This window comes from Trachypithecus francoisi, unplaced genomic scaffold, assembly GCF_009764315.1.
Source record: "Trachypithecus francoisi isolate TF-2019V2 unplaced genomic scaffold, Tfra_2.0 Lachesis_group8, whole genome shotgun sequence".
Classification (NCBI taxonomy): Eukaryota; Metazoa; Chordata; class Mammalia; order Primates; family Cercopithecidae; genus Trachypithecus; species Trachypithecus francoisi.
In genome coordinates, this window is record NW_022681473.1 from 62,345,132 (window position 1) to 62,369,675 (window position 24,544).

Below are 24,544 nucleotides of genomic sequence, written 5' to 3' on the forward strand. Positions count from 1 at the left end.
CAGGCCAGGAGTTCAAGACCAGCCTGGGCAACTCCATCTCCACAAAAAAAGAAAAAAAGTTTTTAATTTTTTTTTTTTTTTTGAGATGGAGCTTCGCTCTTGTTGCCCAGGCTGGAGTGCAATGGTGCAATCTCGGCTCACTGCAACCTCCGCCTCCCGGGTTCAAGCAATTCTCCTGCCTCAGCCTCCCAAGTAGCTGGGATTACAAGCATGCGCTACCACGCCTAGCTAATTTTTTTGTATTTTTAGTAGAGATGGGGTTTCTCCATGTTGGTCAGGCTGCTATCGAACTCCCTACCTCAGGTGACCCACCCGCCTCGGCCTCCCAAAGTGCTGGGATTACAGACGTGAGCCACCGTGCCCAGCCAAGTTTTTGAATTTTCAAAAATTAGTGGAGTGTGGTGGCACCCGCATATAGTCCCAGTTTGGGAGGCTGAGGTAGGAGGATCACTTAAGCCCAGGAGTTGGAGGTTACAGTGAACTATGATCATGCCACTGCACTCCTGCCTAGGCAACACAGTGAGACTCTGTCTCAAAAAAAAAAAAAAAGTGGGAGTAACATAAACACAGTAATACTTGTGCATTAAAGGGGGTTTTCAGAAATGGAAGTGACTTTGATATTCAAAAGAATTGAGCTATAATGGCAAACCAGATGGCAGATATGAAAATGGAGGTAAAGAGCCAGGCGCGGTGGCTCACACCTATAATCCTAGCACTTTGCGAGGCTGAGGTGGGAGAATCACGAGGTCAGGAGATCGAGACCATCCTGGCTAACATGGTGAAACCCCGTCTCTACAAAAAAATACAAAAAATTAGCCGGGTGTGGTGGCGGGTGCCTGTAGTCCCAGCTACTTGGGAGGCTGAGGCGGGAGAAAGGCATGAACCTGGGAGGCGGAGCTTGCAGTGAGCCGAGATTGTGCCACTGCACTCCAGCCTGGGCGACAGAGCAAGACTCCGTCTCAAAAAAAAAAAAAGGAAAAAAGAAAAGGGGGGTAAAGAAACTTGTTCAAGATAATGATGATATTGTACTCAAAAGCCAATGAACTTTACATTTCCCCAAGAGCTCAGACCCACTCCCTTGCAACTGGACCAGGTGTAATGCCAGTGTAGCCATACTTTTCCTGTTGTCATTAAGAGTTAGAAAACAAGGCCAGGTGCAGTGGCTCACTTCTGTAATCCCAGCACTTTGGGAGGCCAAGGCAGGCAGATCACCTGAGGTCAGGAGTTCAAGATCAGCCTGGCCAACATGGTGAAACCCTGTCTCTACTAAAAATACAAAACTTAGCCGGACGTGGTGGCACACACCTATAGTCCCAGCTACTCAGGAGGCTGAGGTACGAGAATCGCTTGAACCCAGGAGGTGGAGGTTGCAGTGAGCCGAGATCGCACCAAGGCGCTTCAGCCTAGGTGACAGAGATAGACTGTTTCAAAAAAAAGAGCGTTAGTAAACAAGATTATAGGGAAGAGTGAGAACCTAGGAGAACAGAGCACTAAAGAGAGAGGATAAACCAAAGAACTGCAAAGAATAGATCATCAGACAATTCAGAGGAGAAAAACTAATACAGTAATGATAAATCACTCAAATTTGTGTAAGAATAAATGCCTATTACATTATTTCATAAGATCTGCACACATCAACCTTGTAAGATAGGTTCTGTTATCCCCACAATACCCGGGATGAAGAAATTTAAGCCCAGAAAAGTCAAGAGTATCAGATCCCAGGCTAAATTAAGCCTACCTAATTCTTAGTTTTGTGGTCTTTTTATTAAACTAGATTTTCCATAAAGAAAGCTGTGAACACTCAAGAGAACCAACCTAGGAAGAAGGAAGAAAATGAAAAAAGTTTCAAGAAAACAATGGAAAGAAAAGGCATTAAGACAGAAACTACAAAATAGTACACAGTTGTTTTTTAAAACTAGAAAACCTCGTATTCCTCCTCCACTCACTCAGAGTATGTGACTAGATATTGGACAAAACAGCTAGTTTCAGGTCTGCCCCAATGACACAGAGCTGACATAACCACAGCCCTACTACCTAACAATACCCCTATTAGAGCAGCTTACTCCCCCTCTGAGGAGAACTTAGGAACTTGTATACTAAACCAAAGAGATGATCAGATAAGGACTCCAAGCACTCTGACCAGCAAGTCCACCCTAGTTCCTCTGTCCCAAGCCAGGACTTACCCTAGTCTAGAAGAAGTTCTCCCCAAGCATAGCCTAAATTCAGCTACCACTTTGCTTCCACCTTGAGCCCACATGAAGGTTGGCAGAAGACGCTAGGGGAAAGGGATATTAATCATCTTCTCTCTGGTCAAAGTAGCTGATAGGAGGCCAGGCATGGTGGCTCACGCCTGTAATCCCAGCACTTTGGGAGGCCAAAGGGAGCAGATCACGAGGTCAAGAGATACCATCCTAGCCAACATGGTGAAATCCTGTCTCTACTAAAAATACAAAAATTAGTCAGGCATGGTGGCAGGCGCCTGTAATCCCAGCTACTTGGGAGGCTGAGGCAGGAGAATCATTTGAACCCAGGAGGCAGAGGTTGCAGTGAGCCGAGATCGCACCACTGCACTTCAGCCTGGCAACAGAGCAAGACTCCATCTCAAAAAAAAAAAGAGTACCTGATAGGATATGGTCACTCAGTGTTCTGTCAGCCACTCCATAACCCACTAGAAAACCGGAGATGTAGCCAGGCGCGGTGGCTCATGCCTATAATCCCAGCACTTTGGGAGGCTGAGGTGGGTGGAATGCTTGAGCTCAAGAGTTTCAGACCAGCCTGGGCAACATGGTGAGACCCCCCATCTCTACAAAAAATGTAAAAACTGGCCAGGCATGGTGGTACACACCTGTAGTACCAGCTACTTGTTGGGCCTAGATGGGAGGATCACCTGAGCCCAGGAGGTAGAGGTTGCAGTGGGCTGTGATGGTGCCACTGCACTCCAGTGTGGGCGACACAATGAGACCCTATCTCAGAACAAAACCAAAAAAAAAGTAAAAAGAGTATTACAGAAAGCATATTTACTTCCAATGCCTCCATGAGGTAAAAATTAATATTCCCTTTTTTGCGAATGTGGACAAAAGGGAATATGAGGCTCAGAGAGGAAAAGCAATCTTGTTGAGATTTCACAAACAGAAAAATGGCAAGATCTGGAATTGAAGTCAGGTTTGTCTGTCTCCAAGACTCTGTCTGATTTTCCTAGAGTCAAGGCTCAGCTTTGTTAGGAAGTTTAATAGCTGAAAAGCAAAGAGACGTGGGTTCTCAGACTTAGATTCCACCATGAAGTTACTGTATGACTTTAGGCAAATCATTTCATTTCTTTGGACCCCAGAAAACTCATCTGTAAGATATAGCAATCTGAAATAAGCATAGGAAGAATTATTTGGTTCCTGAAGTCCTGTGGAATGTAGCCCCTTGCCCAGCACTTCAAATAAGGTCAGCTACCCCATCACTCATCATCGCTTAGCACTAACCCTCCTTCTGACTGCCATATATTTTGTTAATGGCACCACCAGTCTCTTCACGACCCACACTCAAAACACTGGTGTATCTTTTACTCTTTTCTTTCTTTCCTTCCCTTCCTACATTTAAACTCTGAGTCCTACTGATTTTACCTCCACAATGCAGACCCTGATCTCTTCTGCTTATGAACAGTTGCAAAGTCTCCTATCTAGGCTTATTGCCTCCAATCTCACCTTTACCAATGTACTGTGCATATTCTGCGAGATTAACCTTGCTAAAGCAGAACTCAGGTCATGTCCCTCCCCTTGTCAAAACCAGCAAGGACTATTTATTCCCTAAAGAATCAAGTAGCCTGACAATTTAGGCCCTCCTTGGTCTTTCCTTGATCTTTTTATGGTACTCTCCTGAACAGCTACCACTCTCCAGCCAATCTAAACTACTGCCCCACAAAGACTCTTTACTTTTTCCCACTTCAGACCTCTACTTATAACATTTCCTATGACTAGAATACTTCCCTCATATTCCCTTATATTTCTACGTGAAGTATCTGAAGACCCACTAAGCTGCTACCTCCTCTACAAAGCTTCTCTGATCTCCCCCAGCACAGAAGATCACAACTGCCAACAAGACTATCAGTATCAATCACAGGGCACTGAACCAAGATTGCCTTGTACAATAAGCTAGTGAGAGACCTGATGTGAGGATTAACTAAAATAATGCATGTGAAAGTACCTAGCCCGGCCGGGCGCGGTGGCTCAAGCCTGTAATCCCAGCACTTTGGGAGGCCGAGACGGGCGGATCACGAGGTCAGGAGATCAAGACCATCCTGGCTAACACAGTGAAACCCCGTCTCTACTAAAAATACAAAAACTAGCTGGGCGAGGTGGTGGGCGCCTGTAGTCCCAGCTACTCGGGAGGCTGAGGCAGGAGAATGGCGTAAACCTGGGAGGCGGAGCTTGCAGTGAGCTGAGATCTGGCCATTGCACTCCAGTCCGGGCGACAGAGCGAGACTCCACCTCAAAAAAAAAAAAAAAAAAAAAAAAAGAAAGAAAGAAAGTACCTAGCCCAATCCTGATAAAGAATAGGTGCTCAAGCCGGGCGCAGTGGCTCACGCCTGTAATCCTAACACTTTGGGAGGCGGAGGCGGGCAGATCACGAGATCAAGAGATCGAGACCATCCTAGCTAACATGGTGAAACCCCGTCTCTACTAAAAATACAAAAAAATTAGCCGGGCGTGGTGGCTGGCGCCTGTAGTCCCAGCTACTCGGGAGGCTGAGGCAGGAGAATGGCATGAACTCGGAAGGCGGAGCTTACAGTGAGCCGAGATCGCGCCACTGCACTCTAGCCTGGGTGACAGAGCAAGACTGTATAAAAAAAAAAAAAAATGAAGAATAGGTACCCAATAAATAGAAGCTCTTATTATAATATAAAATGTGAGCATACATCTTAATTCTCCTACTATATTGAGTCCTTCTACTGGGCAGAGATCGTCTTATAACATATAATAAACATGCTAAATGTTGACTAAAGAGATAAAGAACACTAACTACAAAGACACAGCCCATACCCCAATGCTTAAATTCAGAACAGTTCAACCAGGGTGATAGTTTTGGAAAATATAAACTGAATATACACCACCCTGTAGCTAACTACTACCTATTCAGAATTTGTAAGTAAAATACAGTCTCTCTTTCCATCTCCCACCCCACCTCTAATCCTAGTTTCCCAGGCCACTTGGTGGGATAGAATAAACTAACACCACTTAACAGTCCTATAAATTGTAGAATTTTTAATCAAAATGCCTATCTCCGGCCGGGCGCGGTGGCTCAAGCCTGTAATCCCAGCACTTTGGGAGGCCGAGACGGGTGGATCACGAGGTCAGGAGATCGAGACCATCCTGGTCTACACGGTGAAACCCCGTCTCTACTAAAAAATACAAAAAACTAGCCGGGCGACGAGGCGGGCGCCTGTAGTCCCAGCTACTCGGGAGGCTAAGGCAGGAGAATGGCGTAAACCCGGGAGGCGGAGCTTGCAGTGAGCCAGGATCGCGCCACTGCACTCCAGCCTGGGCGACAGAGCTAGACTCCGTCTCCAAAAATAAAAATAAAAAACAAAATGCCTATCTCCACCTAAATTCTAAACTCAAATAGCTCTTTCTTCCCCCCACCGGCCACCCCACACCAAGTTATTAAACAAAAATAGAAACAATTTTGGTCTCGGGATCAGATAAAGCTAATTTCAAAGCCTGGCTCCGCCACCTTAGGAAAATGACCTTAAGTTCTCAGAGTTACAGTTTCTTCATTGGTAAAATGAAAGCAATACCCACCTTTAAGGGTTGTTTTGCAGATGTAAAGCACCTACAAAGGTGCTAAATAAATAGCAGCTATCACCATCATTCTTTTTTTTTTTTTTGAGACAGAGTCTCACTCTGTCATCCAGGCTGGAGTGCAGTGGCATGATCTCGGCTCACTGCAAGCTCCACCTCCCTGGTTCATGCCATTCTCCCACCTCAGCCTCCCGAATAGCTGGGACTACAGGTGCCCGCCACTACACCCAGCTAATTTTTTTTTTGTATTTTTAGTAGAGATGGGGTTATACCGTGTTAGCCAAGATGGTCTCAATCTCTTGACCTTGTGATTGACCTGACTAAGTCTCCAAAGTGCTGGGATTACAGGCATGAGTCACCATGCCCAGCCACTGTCATCATCATTCTTACCATTGAAGTGATTTCCGTTGTCTTAATTACATATTTATCTCTTCAGAGATATGAAGTGTGAGTTCCAGTGACCTTTGGTCTTGTCAGCAAAAGTTTCTGGAAACAAGACCTCCACAAATTTGACCACCCAGCAACAAATACACACATAGACACACACTGCTTTCTAACCTGTGTGTGTGTTACATGTGAAGTCCACCCATCTCCCCTGGCTGCTATATTTCAGAAGCCAGCTCTGGGAACTTGGCAAGCACAGATACATTTGTTCGAACATACACTGTAGTGAAGAGAGTTCTGAGAGCTTCCTGAGAGGCCTGAGATAACCCAGAGAGGCCCAACAGGAGCAGAGCTACTGAATCACAATGAGAAAATTAGAGGCACATGAGATTTGAAAGGCTGCCTGCTTGCCTGCTTGCCTGCCTGCTTGCCTGCTTGCCTGCCTGCCTGCCTGCCTGCCTGCCAGTGAGATTTCTGGTCATTACCCAGGCCAGAGATCAATACAAGGCAGCCAGGAGCTCTGTGTATATGGCCAAGAGAGGAAAGGGTCAGATAAGCCCTCACTGGGCCGTGCTGGCAGCACAGTTGCTCTTATTCTTTTGTCTCCTCCATCACGTCTCCCAAGAGGCCCCTCCCCAATGTCTTGAAGGAAAGCTGATGCGATGCCTGCTCAGGCTGGAGTTCTCAGCATCAGAGATAACATTTAAAAAGCCAACAATCTTCACAGGACTCTCCTATCTCTCTGCTGCACAACAAGCCTAGGAGTGGGAACCATGAAAGATTTCCTCCTCCGTTCCACAAGCTAGTCTCAGCAAAGTAGTGAAAGTTCATTCTGTTCATTCAGCTGCCTCAAATTGGACCTGAGGTAAACCCATGTGGGCCATGATACCAAAGACAGGGAGCAGGAAGACCCAAGGAGGCCTTGCCTATTGGTCTCATGTCCTCTTCAAGCACAGTTCTTCTCCACTCCTACTGCAGCCACCTGCTCAGGGTAGTCATTGCTGTGGCAAACAAAAACTGCCAACCAAAGTCAATAGCAAAACCATCCCTCAATATGACGGATAAGTGTCACCGAGCACAGCTTCAGTAGGTGCTTAGTAAATAGGGATGAAGTACTAGGTCAGGCAGAAAAATAATCCCTATAGAACTCCTCAGAAAATCCACCATGTGAATTCTATCCCAATCCCAGGGCATGCTTGTCTAAGTGTTTTACAGGAACTGATGTCAAGTACTCGGTACTCTCCCTCCCTACCTACTAAATCCAAAGATCAATTCATTGTTATTCATTCATTTATTCAACAAATTTCTATTAGGCACATACTCCCTGACCAGCACTCTCATAGGTACTGAGGATATGTACTACAGCCAACAAACCAGACATGGCTCTTGCCCTTAAGAGACAAGGAAATATGCAAAAAATAATAATAAATAAAACACAGTTTTAATTTCTTTTTACTTTTCTTTATTTCTTTACCCTCTCTTATGGTTCTGATAACTCCATTTTTCAAGTGAGGAAACTGTCGTTTGAGAGTTTGGGTCATACTGTCAGCAAGAACTCAAACCAATGCCCAGCGCTCTTGGGTACTAGCTTACTGTAAAAGACATATCTTGAGAGGCCGAGGCGGGCGGATTACAAGGTCAGGAGTTCAAGACCAGACTGATCAACATGGTGAAACCCCGTCTCTACTAAAAATACAAAAATTAGCTGGGCATGGTGGCATGCGCCTGGAATCCCAGCTACTCAGGAGGCTGATGCAGGAGAATCACTTGAACCCGGGAGGCAAAAGTTGCAGTGAGCCAAGATTGCGCCACTGCACTCCAGCCAGGGGACAGAGCGAGAATCTGTCTCAAAAAAATAAAAAATAAAAAAAAGACATATCAAGTTGCCTCTTGTTGTAAGTGGCATAAGCAGGGTATAAAGTGTACAGAGAGCACTGCAGACAGTAAGTGCTACCAGAGTTTGTTCAGAGGTCAGCAGTATCTCACAGCTAGCATTAGTGTCAGGAAAGACTTAATAGAGGACTGGAAGTAGGAATAAAGAAGGACAGGTAAAGACATTCTGAAGGAAAGTTAAATGACATAAGTGAAAACAAACGTGAAGCAGTATAAATAAAAGTTTGTTCTGCAGATCAGAACAAAGAAAAAAGCCAAGAATGCAGCAAGGGGAGCAGAGGGAGATGGAGTGAGCAAAGTGGTCTGGGGCTGGAACTCTTGAGTCAGGAAAGCAACCACCACCTGTAGAGAAATTTTAGAACCTGCACCTTCTCTATTCCATGCTCCCCAGCAGAAAACAAAAGTGTAAATGCTGTTGGCTCATTTCCGGATTTTTCTTGCATGACTTCTCACACAAAAGAAATCTACTCCATTCTGATAAACATGACAGGACCACAGCCATCCCTCTTCAAGTCTCGCCTGCCCTAGCAAGTTGTGTGAACATAGGTAAACTTGTCAAATTCTCAGTGCCCAGAGAGCTTCCTGTTGGCACTTTCCAGGTGGCCAACAGTAACCCCACAAAGTTTTTAATACATTTACCCTGCCTGTGGAGGCCCCAAATCCATAACGGAGCCAGCTGAACGGCTCAATGGTGAGACATACAACATAAGGCTCTGACCCATCTCCTTCAGATGCCTATTCTTTTTTTTTTTTTTTTTTTTTGAGACGGAGTCTTGCTCTGTCACCCAGGCTGGAGTGCAGTGGCCGGCTCTCAGCTCACTGCAAGCTCCGCCTCCCGGGTTCACGCCATTCTCCTGTCTCAGCCTACCGAGTAGCTGGGACTACAGGCGCCCGCCTCGTCGCCCGGATAGTTTTTTGTATTTTTTAGTAGAGACGGCGTTTCACCGTATTAGCCAGGATGGTCTCGATCTCCTGACCTCGTGATCCACCCGTCTCAGCCTCCCAAAGTGCTGAGATTACAGGCTTGAGCCACTGCGCCCGGCCAGATGCCTATTCTATACATCCCAGCAAACAGATTCCTCATTGCTCTGAACAGATATTCTCAAAAGAGTGGTACAGGGTGCATATATTAAACACCATATAAAACAGATATTGCTGGGCTTCTTTTTCTGTGCCTAATATAAAAACCTCTCTAGCTGGATAGGTGCAAAGAAGCAGCACTTGACATTTGACTTTGTATATCCCTAATTCTGCCCAGACCAATTTCTATGAACATAATATAAAACTGTGAACTGCTTCCTGGTTCTCCTCTGTATAGGTCCCAGACCTCCTAACAATTCAAACAGGTTCCATTAGGGTAGACAGCTCCACAGCAGAGTGAGAACAACATATGAATGAGAATCAGAGAAAATTATATTCTAGCCCTGGCTTACCAAAACCTTGGGGAAGTTTGTTCTTCTGATATGTAAATAAAAAGTTTGGGAGAGATGGTCTCTAAAACCCCTTCCAGCTTTCACATACTATGATTTAAGTCCTAGCACCTAACACCAATGGTCTAAAAAGTCAGAATAAAGTTTTTCATCTGTCATTGTGAGTCCCAATGCAATGCCATCTACAAATCTAACTCTCAGAAGCCAAGTTGGAGTAGTAAAGGTTCCAAAGTCAGTGGCTGTACAATGGGCTCCAAAATAAAAGGTATCAAACAAAAAAGGTTGGGAGGCAGGACTACAGTCTAGGATAAAAAGCTAGTTTCACACTGGAGCCCAGGAATCCAGGGAGAAGGAAAAAAGGATAGGTCATGTCAAAGCAATGAAGTAATGCATGAACCAAGAGATACAATATAAAAGGGAGTATAAAAAGACTCCACAAGACTCTAGGTCGTAAGCAAAGGAAGTCAAAGAAAAACGAAAAGGCCGCAGCACCTAGAAGTGATTGTTCCCCAGAGCATGGCCCTTGGGCAATGTCAGAGGCATCCTTTAAGATGACCCCTAGTGGTCCTTGTCCTCCTAATATTCATGCCCTTATGTAATTCCCTCACCTTGAGGATGGGCTGGACTTACTAACGAACAGAATATAGAAGAAGTGATGGCCTATCAATTCCAAGATTAGATGATAAAAAGATGGAGGTGTCCATCTTAGGCACTCTCTCTTTCACTCTCTTGGACCACTTGTTCTAGGGGAAACCAATCATCATGTCCAGTATAGCCCACTGTAGAGGCCCATATGGCCAGGGACCAAGGCCTGCCAACAACCATGTAAACTAGCTTAAAAGCAAACACTCTCCCCCAAACAGAGTCTTCAGCCCCAGCCAACAGCTTGACTGCAATCTCATGAGAGACTCTGAGCCAGAGGCACCCAGTTAAGCTATATCCAGACTCCTGATGCACAGAATCTATGAGATAATAAATGCTTATTATTTTAACCCTCTCTGTTTTGCATTATTTGTTATACCCCAATAAGTAACCAATGCAGTGGGGACCAGGCCCTTTTGCTCAGCCATTTCAAGACTGCAGGTGAAGTTAGGGAGGGTGGATATACTCAATAAGAGAGTACAGCTGGAGCTAAGGTCAAATATTAGCACCCAGACTTTATTAACAGTCTCCCCATGGCCTACAGTAAGCCTTGAATAAAAGCCTGGTTTGCCACACCAGAGTTATGCATGTTGTCTGGGTATAGCTGAAGTAAGACAATGAAACTACAGTAGTCCTCCTTTATTCTGAGGGAATACATGCTAAGACCCCCAGTGGATAGCACCAAACCTATACCTACTATGTTTTCCTACACATACATACCTATGATAAAGTTTAACTTATAAATCAGTAAGATATGAACAACAATAACTAATAATAAAGTAGAATAATTGTAACAATATGTCAGCAATCACTCTTGCACTTTGGGGCCATTATTAAGTAAAATAAGGATTACTTGAACACAAGCACTGCCACACCAAGACAGTTGATCTGATCCCTAAGATGGCTACTAAGTGACTAAAGCACAGGTAGCTTATGGTACATGAATATGCTGGACAAAGGGTTGATTCACGTCCTGGGCAGGATGGAGCAGGACAGCATGAGATTTCATCATGCTACTCAGAATGGTGTGCAATTTAAAACTTATGAATTATTTCTGGAATTTTCCACTTAATATTTTCAGATTTGGCTGGGCACAGTGGCTAATACCTGTAATCCCAGCACTTTGGGAATCCAAGCTGGGAAGATCCCGTAAGTCCAACAGTTCGAGACCAGCCTGGGCAACACGGAAAAACCTCATCTCTGCAAAAAATAGAAAAATTAGCTGGGCATGGTGGCACATGCCTGCAGTCCCAGCTACTTGGGAGGCTGAGGTGGGAGGATCACCTGAGCCCAGGAAGGTCGAGACAACAGCATGTATCTTATACATGTATATATACTTTTTTTACCCCTAGACCTCAGTTGATCTCAGGTAACTGAAACCACAGATAAAAGGGGACTACTTGGCTGGGCACGGTGGCTCACGTCTGTAATCCCAACACTTTGGGAGGCCGAGGCACACAGATCAAGAGGTCAGGAGATCGAGACCATCCTGGCTAACACAGTGAAACCCTGTCTCTACTAAAAATACAAAAAATTAGCTGGGTGTGGTGGCCAATATGCAGTACTTAAAGGAACCTGCTCAGTCATTCTGATGCATATGCAACTCCGGAGTACAGAAGAGGTAGCACCTCCTGGGATAACCCTTGGCCAGTGAAGGTGAGGTGGTGGATAAATACTCCCCTCCTCTATCACCTGTAGAATGCAGTTCTACAGTGCTTTCTATAAGGCTTCTCAGAGGGTATCTAAGTGGCACTGAGCCTCAGATGCTCACAGTGGTGTTAGCTCCATAGTGCACCTGTCCATTCCCTGTTTCATTCTTTACAATTCCCATCCCTCATTTCTTGAAGTCACTTCTCCGAAATAAACTCTCTGCAAGGCCCTATCCCAGGTCTTACTTTTTAGGGGGAATTTAGGGTAAGACAAGATCTTGGGATGATTTCCTGCTTTTAGACCACAATTTTTTTCAAAGTCATTTGAAGGTATTCAATGTATTATTATTTATACTTTGTTGTATATCTTAATATTTCATGATTTTTTTAATCAACAGTAACAACAACAGCAACAACAAAGCTCTGGAGGCCCAGTTGGGTCTCTTTTTTTCTCCCTAAAAGCCTGACAGCAACCAGACCTGCTGAGTTTCCTAAAGAATCATTTCCCACAAAGGGAAGTGTACTACAACATGCCCACGAAGCCACTCAGCAATGTATATCAAAGGCTACCCAGCAGGAAACCAGAGGGGCCCCTCGGGGCTGAAACCCAAGTCCTGTAGAGACCTAGGAAACTACTCCCCTCAACAAGATCTCATCACTTCCTTGCCAAAGAGCTGTTCTTAACACGAAGGCCCCATATCCCTAAGGGGCCCGTAGATAGAATTCAGGAGGCCTGTGAATTTGGATGGGAAAGAAATTACATCTTTGTTTTCAATATTCTCTTACTGAAAGTTAGCATTTCCTTCAATTACATATGAAGCAACCAACCACAATAATATTAGCAATACCTGTGATTTTGTCATCAATAGAAATCAACAGATGTTTTCATATCACATTACATTGCTACAGATATCTCAAAGTATTATTTACACTCATCAATACTTCTAAATTACAGTAAAAAATAGAGGCCAGGCGCGGTGGCTTATGCCTATAATGCCAGCACTTTGAGAGGCCGAGATGGGAGATCACGAGTTCAGGAGATCAAGACCATCCTGGCTAACAAGGTGAAACCCCATCTCTACTAAAAATACAAAACAGGCCGGGCGCGGTGGCTCAAGCCTGTAATCCCAGCACTTTGGGAGGCCGAGACGGGCGGATCACGAGGTCAGGAGATCGAGACCATCCTGGCTAATACGGTGAAACCCCTACTAAAAACCTCTACTAAAAAATACAAAAAACTATCCGGGTGACGAGGCGGGCGCCTGTAGTCCCAGCTACTCGGGAGGCTGAGACAGGAGAATGGCGTAAACCCGGGAGACGGAGCTTGCAGTGAGCTGAGAACCAGCCACTGCACTCCAGCCTGGGCAGCAGAGCAAGACTCTGTCTCAGGAAAAAAAAAAAAAAAATACAAAACAATTAGCCGGGCATGGTGGCGGGCACCTGTAGTCCCAGCTACTCGGGAGGCTGAGGCAGGAGAATGGCATGAACCCAGGAGGCAGAGCTTGCAGTGAGCAGAGATCGTGCCACTGCACTCCAGCCTGGGCAACAGAGTGAGATTCCGTCTCAAAAAAAAATAAATAAAACCACTACTAGATCACACATGACTGCAATCTTCCTACCTACGGGCGCTCATGTGAGGTAGCTGGCCAACAATGAAGCAAATCTGCCTAATTATCATCCAGCTACCAAACAGTGAAACCAGGTATTTACAATGCCCCCTTTCCTCCAACCTCCCCAAGTCAGACTACTCTCTCCTGTTCTCTTCTGCCTCCACCCAATCCCTCCTTTCCAGGAAGCCCTCTGCAGCCACCTTAGTCTAGCCCAGCCCACACAGATTTCTTTTAACCCTTAGCTTACAATGTCTATACTGCCTGATTTTGCACATCATTAAGCCTGTACATTATGTTGTATTTAATATTCCCTAAATATATGTGGCCTTACAAAACGCAGACTTCTTCAGTAGCCCTAAGTTCCTTCCATAGTGAAAAGCAAGCAGTGAGCACCCATTATTTTTTTTTTTTTTTTTTTTTTTTTTTTTTGAGACAGAGTCTCGCTCTGTCGCCCAGGCTGGAGTGCTGTGGCCGGATCTCAGCTCACTGCAAGCTCCGCCTCCCGGGTTTACGCCATTCTCCTGCCTCAGCCTCCCGAGTAGCTGGGACTACAGGCGCCCGCCACCTCGCCCGGCTAGATTTTTGTATTTTTTAGTAGAGACGGGGTTTCACCGTGTTAGCCAGGATGATCTCGATCTCCTGACCTCGTGATCCGCCCGTCTCGGCCTCCCAAAGTGCTGGGATTACAGGCTTGAGCCACCGCGCCCGGCCGGCACCCATTATTTTGACTTATAAATTGAAAAACTGATTAAGTTAAGGTCCCTGACTCAAATTTCCTAGTCTAGTTCTACTAATAACCCACCATGAAACCTCTAATGCCTCTCTGGATGCCAGTTTCCTCATATATAAAAATAGGTGGGGTGAACTAACTGATGTTTCTATCTCTTAACCTTTGAATTAGGCAGCCGTTTTTCATCTCAAGATCTGAGAAAAATTACAAAGAAACTGTAAAGCCTCCCCCAACTCTCCCAGGCAGGGTTAGTCACTTACTCCTCTGGGCTTCCCACAGCTTTCTGCATGTATATACAATACCTCTATTGCAGTATTTATCAGAAAGTTTTGAGAGTGGCTAAAGTAGAGGTAGAGAGAAGAATCAGACTGCCTGGATTCAAATTCTGGCTTTCTTATTATTTGTGTAAACATGGGCAAGTTATTTAACCTCTCTACGATTTAATTTTCTCACCTATAAAATGGGGATAACATAACACAGCATGGTAATAAGAATTTAATAAAACAAAATGTTTCAATACTGCCTGACATATAGTAAGCTCTAAAAAAGTTAGTTGCTATTATTATCATTGATGTTATTGTATTAATCTGTCCTACAATTAGGTTCAGGCTTTAACTAAATCTCTGTTCCCCTCTCATTCTCCATGATAGCATCCTGTTTTATGTTTTCTTCCATGCCACTTTCCACAAGATAATATATTCATTTATGTGTTTATTATCTGTCTCATCAACAAGACTGTAACTTCCATGAAGGAAGGAACATGTCTGTTTTGTTCATCCTTAAATCCCCACAGGAACATATTACCTGGCCCAGAGAAGGCACTCAAATATTAATACTTGTTTAATAAATACCACATTAGCTGGCATTGTTCAATGTTTGCTGAATCAATTAACCTAGCTAAGGGTGATTGTCAAAGCTGAGGCCTGGGAGCAGATTATATCCTGGCTACCCCAGGCTTAGTGTGTCCCTCTCCCCAGGCCCCAGTATTAGCTTCAGCCAAGCCCCACCTACCTGCTCTTGGCCCTAGCCCAGTTCCGGGAGCCACCCTCAGCTAAAATTAGCATAGCTATCAAGATGGCCAGGCCATTTATAGCCTTGGAGGCAGCAGCAACTAGCTGGGGATGGGAGGCAGGGTTCTGGCCTGCCACTCCATCAGAGGTTGATTGAGAAGCCAGCCTGCACTCTGCACACTGCCTAGATGCCTATCCTCCAAGGTCCTGTCCTAGCTACACTGAATCAAACCACAGTTCCTGATTAGAGGCCCTCAATACCTCCAACACTGGCAGCCACAACTCCAGACTCCACCTGAGGTCCCTCATGCACATTCTACAGAAACCATTGTCGTTTTCTAGAGTCTAAGGGTGGTTCCAAGCATCCGTATCCGGCCAGCTTCAGAAACGCAAGCCCCAGAGTTGCGCAGGCAGGCAGAGATCTTTACTAAGAAAGTGACTTAGCATGGCTGGGTGTATAGGTATTAAGGAGCCAGAAGGTGACAGGAATGGCCTCTCCATGGCCCAGCGAGAGATCCTCCTTGCAGAGCACCTGCCTTCACTCCAGGATCAGGCTTTCGTAGTGTTTATTGTATGCATGCTAAAGCCATAAGCATTTTAACTAAATCATTCTTAGAATCAAATATTTTAACTAACTAAAAAGAGACAGATGGGTATATACATCCAAAAGAGAAAAAATCAAATTCTCTGGGCCCCTGCAAAACACTCTCCAGAGCAGAAAAAAAGTGCAGCTCTTTTCTTGGCTCTCAGCTACAGAGTCACTAGGGCCTGCCTAATTGTCAGAAGGAAAGCAACATTCTCCAGCCCTGCCTAGCACTCCTTTAACAGGGCAGGACCCGAGAAGATGGAAGAAATCCAGGACTTAAGTATCAGAAGACCTGCCTATAAGAAAGACCAAGCACAGGACCAGGTTTCTTCACCCATAAAAGTGGGGACAATACCACCTGCCCTGCATTGTAACAGGGCTATTGTGAGACTATTGGAACAACAGCTGTGTAATTGTAAAATACAAACTGTAGAGAACACACAAATTCACTGGGTATGCTGAATCTGATTTTTAATAGTAGTAGTTTTAAGAGCAAGTAAACCTCCTCCTGTGTTCTGGGGATACAGAGAGGCTGGAAAGGATGCAAGAGTTCCTAGTTGCATAGGAAGTTTCTCTCCACACTCTTTTGAAGATCCCAGTCTATATGAATCACCTCTTTGCAAAAATAAGTCCCTGTCTGAGTCAGACAAAACCCCAGGCAGACCCAAGGGGAAAAGCTACCATAACAATAGTGTTGGAACCTCCAGGTTTCCACAAACCTTAGACATTCACAGCACCTAATGTCTCTCTGAGACTTTCCTCCCTGGAATTCACTATTATTGTGACAACAGAAACCAGTTGCTAAACTGAGCAAGAGTAGGTCTAAGTGGTATAATCAGCATAGCCAGGCCTCTGAAATATATGCTGTGTGAAGAATTGTCTCCAAAAACTCAAGTCATGGGGTGGTCGTGAGGAAGGCTAGAATGCCTTTTACTTCAAGCAAAAAAAACAAAAAACAAAAAACAAAACAACAACAACAAAAAACAACCTTCCTAATAGCCAATGTCTAAAATTCAAAATTTCATCCCTTTAGTTTATGTCTAAAATATAGAACAGCCACTCCCCAAAAAATATTCATTTTATGTCAGGCACTCATATTTTGGAGTGAAGAAAGACATATTATCAGTTATAAATAAGAATGTCGGCCGGGCGCGGTGGCTCAAGCCTGTAATCCCAGCACTTTGGGAGGCCGAGGCGGGTGGATCACGAGCTCAGGAGATCAAGACCATCCTGACTAACACGGTGAAACCCCGTCTCTACTAAAAACACAAAAAAAAACTAGCCGGGCCTAGCGGCGGCGCCTGTAGTCCCCAGCTACTGGGAGGCTGAGGCGGGAGAATGGCGGGAACCCGGGAGGCGGAGCCTGCAGTGAGCGATCGGGAACCCGGGAGGCAGAGCTTGCAGTGAGCTGAGATCGCGCCACTACACTCCAACCTGGGCCACAGAGCGAGACTCCGTCTCAAAAAAAAAAAAAAAAAAAAAAAAAGAATGTCACAGGGACAGCAAGAGATGATAATTAGGTCTACTTCACTGTACAATCTACATTTGCCCACTAGTCTTTCCCTTCATAGCCCAATGAGAACCAAGCTTTGAGTCAGGTGTCAAGGGTCAAGGAGGCTCTCTATGGAGAGACAGGATTAATACGCAAGAAGAACCTATCTAGAAAGCAACAGCCAGGTATCCTACTTACAATATGGGCAACCCTGGCCTCATTTGGAAACTAGCCCCCTTGGAACATCTGGAACTTAAAAAGGTATTGCCCAATAAAGGGTCTACCACCAAAGCCAGCTTCTGGATCCATCCATGAAACTCCCCAGCCACCATGACCTATTATTTCCTTTTCTTACTTGTATCAGCAGGTGCCCACTGAGACATCCCCTCATTTGAACTTGCTTATGCTCAGAAACAACTCATCTATAAACTCTCCACAACTCTGCAGGTCACAGTTTTGGGCAGATCACAGCCAAAGGGTGAGACAAATGAGAAAAGAGAACTGATCTTCTACGCATTATGTAAAATGACTGGATTTTAATAGAGTTCCTTGATGGGTACAGTGGCTCACATCTGTAATCCCAGCACTTTGGGAGGGATCCCTGCACAACATAGAGAGACCCTGTCTGTACAAAAAATTAAAAATAGAAAGAAAAAAAAGTTAGCCAGGCCCAATGACTCTTGTGTTTAGTCCCAGCTACTGGGAGGCTGACACAGGAGGATGACTTGAACCCAGGAGTTTGAGACTGTAGTGAGCTGTGATCACACTACTGCATTCCAGCTTGAACGACAGATCAAGACCCTGTCTCAAAAAAAAACAAAACAAAACATAAAAGTGTTCCTTTCTACTGCAAAAGTATATCAGGGCTTCTGCTGCCTGATAAGCCTTCACAACTGCATAGGAAAAACCATGACAGATCAAAAGTAGCATGGTTTCCCTAGCAAGCAGACTGGGCGGGGGGGAAGGGGGGAACTGTAGCTGGATTTCCCACCCTCATCAGTCAGAAGAAACAGAATAAGCAACAAGTGGTCCCAGGAATTACATCATGTCTATGTCAAGAAAAGGCCACTTAACACCCTGGTGGTAAATAGGATTCCATCTAAGTAACTGTCTGGACATTTCAAATGCACACAGCAAAGAGACAAGACTACCTAAGGGAAGGGTGGGACTAGGGTTCCCACGGTTGTTGGAATAGGTACATCTGAACACCAGGCTTTCAGGCAACAGAGTTGGCCTAGCCTTAACTTTCCCTTTCCAACATAAGTGGCCCCAACCTCCCCCATGCTGCTCAGTACTAAAACCGACTAGGAGCAATGAACTTATCATCTCACCAGGCCATTCTTCCAGACAAGTAGGCCTAAGATGGGGTCTTTCCTTGCTGATCTAAAAGGTCAAGTTGCCCCAAAAGCTTCTTATTACTGCCAAGAAAAAAAAAAGTCCTGAGGCGGGGATGAGGAGAGTTGTTCAGGAAAGATAGAGACATTTGCCATGACTACCGACCAGAAAGAACTTCTTGGACTACCTGGAACAGGCAGTGCCATGTGTGGATCCTCCATGAACCTCACATGTACAAACCTAGATTTCAACTTGCCCACTTCGGGCCACTCAGTTCTGAGCCAAAGCCTCCAGCCCAGTCCAGCCCACAGCAAGGCCTTACCTGCTGCAGTGGACTCCTCAGAGTTGGCCCCCGAGCTAGTTCCTGTCGCCTTCTCACTGTGACTATGGCTGAGGCTCTGACCCTGGTGCAAGAGGAGTCCCCAGAGGAGCCACAGGGCAAGACGGACGCATACATCCATGACTCTAGGTCTCAGTCAACATGCGTCTGATGTGGACACCTCGGGATCCCAAAGGCAAAGCCAGGAGCCCGCGAGTGCAGCCGACGGTCTCCAGGCAAGATGCCCTCGCGGCTCCGCAGCTGTCCAGCCACCCGCAGGCCTGCCCCCTCCAACAGCCAAAGGTCAAGTGCTCCAAGTTTGAGTGCGGGAGGAGGGCTGGCTCCTCAGGTCCAATAGTGGGTCCGCCGGGGCTGCGCTGCGGCGGCCTGAGCTCGTGCGGCTTCCGGAGACTTTGGGCAGAGTGGCTGCGGGGCTGCTGTCAGCTCCGCAGCTTACTACACCCCTGCGGGAGGGGGCGGCAGGAGTCTCCGCGGGCACAGGAGTGGGGGAGGAATAGCAGAGAAAAGAGGCAAGAAGGGGGCACCTGACCTCGCCCTGCTGAACAGCGGCTAGCAGCAGAAGCTGGGGAGGGCGTGCGACCCGCAGGGTCCTGAGGGCGCGGGCGTCTCCAGGATCCTGGGCCTCCTAGGCCGAGGTCAGCGCCCCCGCCCAGTCCCGTGCCCAGGCGGCTGGCGGTGCCCAGGTCCAGCAGGCGGACGCACACAGGCCAGGCCCAGGACAGCTGCTCCCAGGCGGGCGGGCGGCGCGGGCGGCGCGGGGCGGGCCCGGGGCGAGCGAGGGCGTGCTCTCCCGCGGGCCCGCCCCGCGCCGCCCGGCCCCCAGCGAAGCCCGGGCCCGCCCCAGCGCCCGTCTGGATCCCGGAATAACCGGTGAAGACGGCTCCCCGGAGCCCCCCGCCCCCAGCGGGCTCTCCCGGACCCCCAGCCCGCGCTAGTCTTTGCCAGGACGCCCCTCCCGCGCAAAGGATCAAGTCCCAGCTTCCCTTTCCCCCTCCAGAGTCTCCAGCGCCAACCGCCGGCCCGCAGGCGGGTCCCTGACCCGCAGTTACTCAGGTAACTCAGGCCTGCGGCGGCGGCGACAACACCTGCCCTGCCCCGATCTCCGGGCCGTGGTGCTGCTCCACTCGCCTCAGTTCTAGAGGCGGTCTAAACAGAGGCCCAGGACACAACGTTAGCCTCCCAGGAGCCGCCTGAGGCGACAACAGCCCAGCCCGGCTCGGCCGGGGGCGAGCTCCCAGCCCCCAACTCCCTGCCAGTTCCCAGGCTCCGCCCTCCCGCCTCGCCTGACAACCAATCGACTTCCGCCTCTCTGCGGCTCAGGAACCCGCGCGCTTCGTCGCCCGTGCGCAGCGGCCCCTGGTGGAAACATCGGCGAACTGCAGACAGGACTTGCGCTCCTGGGAGGGCCTGCTCTTTTGCAGAGGGTTGGGGAGTAAAGCTAAGACCCGCCCCGGGGGAGGCCCACTAGGGCCAGAGGGGCCTGCGAGTGTTTTCAGAGGAAATGATGATGCCGGAAAGCAAAATGAAATGTCCAAACCACTCTAGCTAAAATTCCCTTACACATTCCTTGAGTCTGGGCTAAAGGGTGCCATCTGCCTTCCTGACCCCACCTCCCCTCCCCTCCAAGTTAAATGGGATGCCCTCCCTTAGCTCTCACAGCCCGTTTTCCTACCTGCCCCTCAAGCTCCCAGCCCTTTAATGTTTTTCGGTGGGGCCTGTAAATGATTCCTCCCTGCATCTCATTTTCCCAGCTACCTCTCTGGTGTAGGAGGTGTCGGCGACTTGAGAGTGAGTGCGCCATAAAAGAGAGAGCCACGCCTGAGCCTCCTTCAACAAAGCCTGCACTTCCTGTTCTTTTCTCAAGCGTGCTGTCAGCAGATCTTGACTGAAACCTCTGTGCCCTACCCTGTCCTTGGCACCAGATGCAGGGGAAGGGATTAGGCCCAGTCCCTCCTCTGACTGACAGTGCTAAACCAGCTACCTGTTCTGAGCAAGGCCTTTGAAGACTGGGAACACGGATTTGCCCAACAGCTGCCTGGCTTAAGGGTTAGGCCGTTGATATAAAAATACATAGCTAACGTCACCTGCCACTACTCCCCTGGCTCTATTAAGCTCCTGTCACACTAGCCTTCATTAAGGTCCTAAACACGTCAAACTCAGCCACCTCACGGCCTTTGTAACTGCTGTTGCTTCCGCCTGAAACACTCTCCCCTGCTCCAAAGTTCCTCATGTAGCTGTTCTCTCATTCTTCCAGATGCAGCTCAATGTGTCTCCTTAAAAACTTTTACTCTGCCCACCCGTTCAAAATCAGTCTGTGGCCAAAATTGGACCATACACCTGTCTGCCCCTCCCCCAATAGATAGTGATTGCCACTCTTCAGGTCAGAGGCTGTGCCTCATTCATCTCTGTTACACAAGGACTCAGCCATAGACCCTGAACATAGTAAGTGCTCTGTAAAAGCTGGATGACATGAGTTAATTCACTTGAACACTCAGATACTAAAAACTAACACTCAGGCCGGGCGCGGTGGCTCAAGCCTGTGATCCCAGCACTTTGGGAGGCCGAGACGGGTGGATCACGAGGTCAGGAGATCGAGACCATCCTGGCTAACACTGTGAAACCCCGTCTCTACTAAAAATACAAAAAACTAGCCGGGCGAGGTGGCGGGCGCCTGTAGTCCCAGCTACTCGGGAGGCTGAGGCAGGAGAATGGCGTAAAACCCGGGAGGCGGAGCTTGCAGTGAGCTGAGATCCGGCCACTGCACTCCAGCCCGGACGAAAGAGCAAGACTCCGTCTCAAAAAAAAAAAAAAAAAAAACTAACACTCAATACCGGAATATTGGAAAATTGACCAGAACAGTTGAACCCCGACCTAGGTTCTCCTAGACCTATTCTCTGAGCCAGGGGTCTTAAATTCAAATGGCAAAGTGGGCAGGTAGGTAATACAATTAAGAAAAGTAGGTAGGAGGCCGGGTGTGGTGGCTCACACCTGTAATCCCAGCACTTTGGGAGGCCGAGGCGGGTGGATCACGAGGTCAGGAGATCGAGACCATCCTGGCTAACACGGTTAAACCCCGTCTCTACTAAAAATACAAAAAAATTAGCTGGGCATAGTGGCGGGCGCCTGTAGTCCCAGCCATTCGGGAGGCTGAGGCAGGAGAATGGCGTGAACCCGGGAGGCGGAGCTTGCAGTGAATCAAGATCGTGCCACTGCACTCCAGTCTGACGGACAGTATAGACTCCATCTCAAAAAAAAAAAAAGAGAAAAGAAAAGAAAAGAAACGTTGGTAGGAGTAATGGGGAATGGTGGGGATTATGGAGAGCAGGCAGAAAGGTGAGCCTAGTATTGCTGGAATGTCATTAAGAGAAGATGGGCTGGGTGCAGTGACTGATACCTCTAATTCCAGCACTCTGGGAGGCCAAAGTGGGAGGATTACTTGAGCCCATGAGTTCACGACCAGCCTGGGAAACATAGTGGGACCCCCATCCCTACAAAAAAAATTTTTTTAAATTAGCCATGAGTGGTATCTGGCATCTGTGGTCCCAGCTACTGAGGAGGCTGAGGTGGGATGATCGCTTAAATCCAGGATCTCAAGGCTGAAGTGAGCCATGATCACACCACTGCACTCCAGCCTGGGCAACGAGCAAGACCCTGTCTCAATTTGGAAAAAAAGAGAGAGAGAGAGAAGATGGAAATCTGGACTTTCATATGATATATCCTTTTTTAAAAATATTAGCAATGCATTTAAAAGAATAAAACCTTATATAGGCCACAGAAAACATGTCTGCAGCCCAGATTAATCACTCAGACTGACAGTTCATCATTTCTACCTAAGCCAGCTCTCCTGCCTGTGCACTCATTTGCCTAAGAGAACATAAAAGAAATGAGCAAAGTAAAGCATGTTTAACACAATTTCTTTCAAACTCGACTACAGCATTTCTTTTCACCACCACATGATTTCTTCGGGGTTATGGGTGCTTCTCTATTTGGTACAACAAACAGGTCTTGCAGGCAGGAAGCCAGGGTCTGTTACCAATTTACACCAAGACCTTAAACCTCTTGGAGCCTGTTGAATTTCCTGTGATGCTAAAATGGTGTCTAAGAACTAAAAATAGTTACTGTGATGCACTAATTTCAATTCTGGGTGTACACCCAAAAAATTAAAGCAGGGTCTTGAAGAAAATTATATACCCATGTTCATAACAGCATTATTCACAACAGCCACAAGGTGAAAGCAACCCAAGTGTTCATGGATGGATGAATGGATAAACAAAATATGGTGCATATGTACAATGAAATACCACACCGCCTTAAGAAATAAGGAAATCCTGACAATGCTCCAACATGGATGAGCCTTGAGGATAGCCAGCTAAGTGAAATAAGCCAGTCACAAAAGGATAAATACTGTTATTTCATTTATATGAATGTACCTAAAACAGCCAAATTCATAGAGACAGAAAGTAGAGTAGTGGTTGCCAGAGACTGGGGAGAGGGGAGAGCTGGAAATAGTTTCAGTTTTACAAGTTGAAAAAAGTTTTGGAGATTGGCTGCACAATAATGTGAATGTACTTAACATGACTAAATTGTACACTTAAAAATGATTAAGATGAGGCTGGGCGCAGTGGCTCACGCCTGTAATCCCAGCACTTTGGGAGGCCGATGTGGGTGGATCACGAGGTCAGGAGATCGAGACCATCCTGGCTAACACGGTGAAACCCCGTCTCTACTAAAAACACAAAAAATTAGCCAGGTGTGGTGGCGGGCGCCTGTCATCCCAGCTACTCGGGAGGCTGAGGCAGGAGAATGGTGTGAACCCAGCAGGTGGAGCTTGCAGTGAGCCAAGATCGCACCACTGCACTCCTGCCTGGGCAACAGAGCAAGACTCTGTCTCAAAAAAAAAAAAAATTAAGATGGTAAAACGTATGTTATATATTTTTTAACCACAATTAAAAACAAAAATAAATAACTGGGCACCATAGCTCACACCTGTAATCCCAGCACTTTGGGAGGCCAAGGCCAGCAGATCACTTGAGGTTAGTGATTTGAAAACAGCTTGGCCAACATGATGAAATCCCATCTCTACTAAAAATACAAAAATTAGCTGGGCGTGGTGGCACGTGCCTGTAACCCCAGTTACTCAGCAGGCTGAGGCAGGAGAATCACCTGAACCTGGGAGGCGACAGCCGAAATCACGCCACTGGACTCCAGTGTTGGTGACAGAGTGAGACTCCATCTCAAAACTAAAACAAAATAACAAATAAATGGTACCTGGGAGCCAAAGCCACAGCCTAGGCAACAGGAAGAACATTCTGGTGTCTTCTCTGCCTCAAAGATCATGATGTGACACTAGAAAAGTCAGTTGCCCTCTGAATTTCAGTCTCCCCAACTATAAATTGGTCAGCTACCAGATTATTGACGCTGTGCAGCTTTAATATTCTACAAAATAAAAAGATTCTGAAATCTGATGGATCTTCCTGGATCAGAAACTGTGACCCTCATCTCTATAGCCCCTACGCTTCATCCTTCTAAAAGTGTGACCCTTGCAAGAACCCAGGTATGTACTAGGGCTCACACCTAAAATCCTAACACTTTGGGAGGCTGAGATGGGAGGATTACTACAGCCCAGGAGTTTGAGACCAGCCTAGGCAACATAGTGA

General features: G+C 46.9%; 1 protein-coding gene and 1 long non-coding RNA gene across 7 annotated transcripts in view; one reads left to right on the forward strand and one right to left on the reverse strand.

The window, feature by feature from the left end:
• The window catches only part of STIM1 (stromal interaction molecule 1), a 222,740-nt gene extending 201,423 nt beyond the window's left edge, over positions 1-21,317 (reverse strand). For 2 of the 6 annotated variants that reach the window (XM_033206875.1, XM_033206877.1), the window contains exon 1: positions 18,870-19,576. In XM_033206875.1, coding sequence (XP_033062766.1) covers positions 18,870-19,008 — 139 coding nt within the window. In that variant the 5' untranslated portion in view covers positions 19,009-19,576. Of the gene's footprint in view, positions 1-18,869; positions 19,577-20,559 lie in introns of those variants that run through there. The other 4 variants (XM_033206879.1, XM_033206876.1, XM_033206878.1 and 1 more) reach the window with 3 other exon arrangements.
• Positions 19,800-20,973, forward strand: LOC117081174. The gene is made up of 2 exons (XR_004436119.1): positions 19,800-19,940; positions 20,639-20,973. It is a non-coding gene; the product is annotated as an uncharacterized LOC117081174 (long non-coding RNA).
• Positions 21,318-24,544: the final 3,227 nt, after the last annotated feature.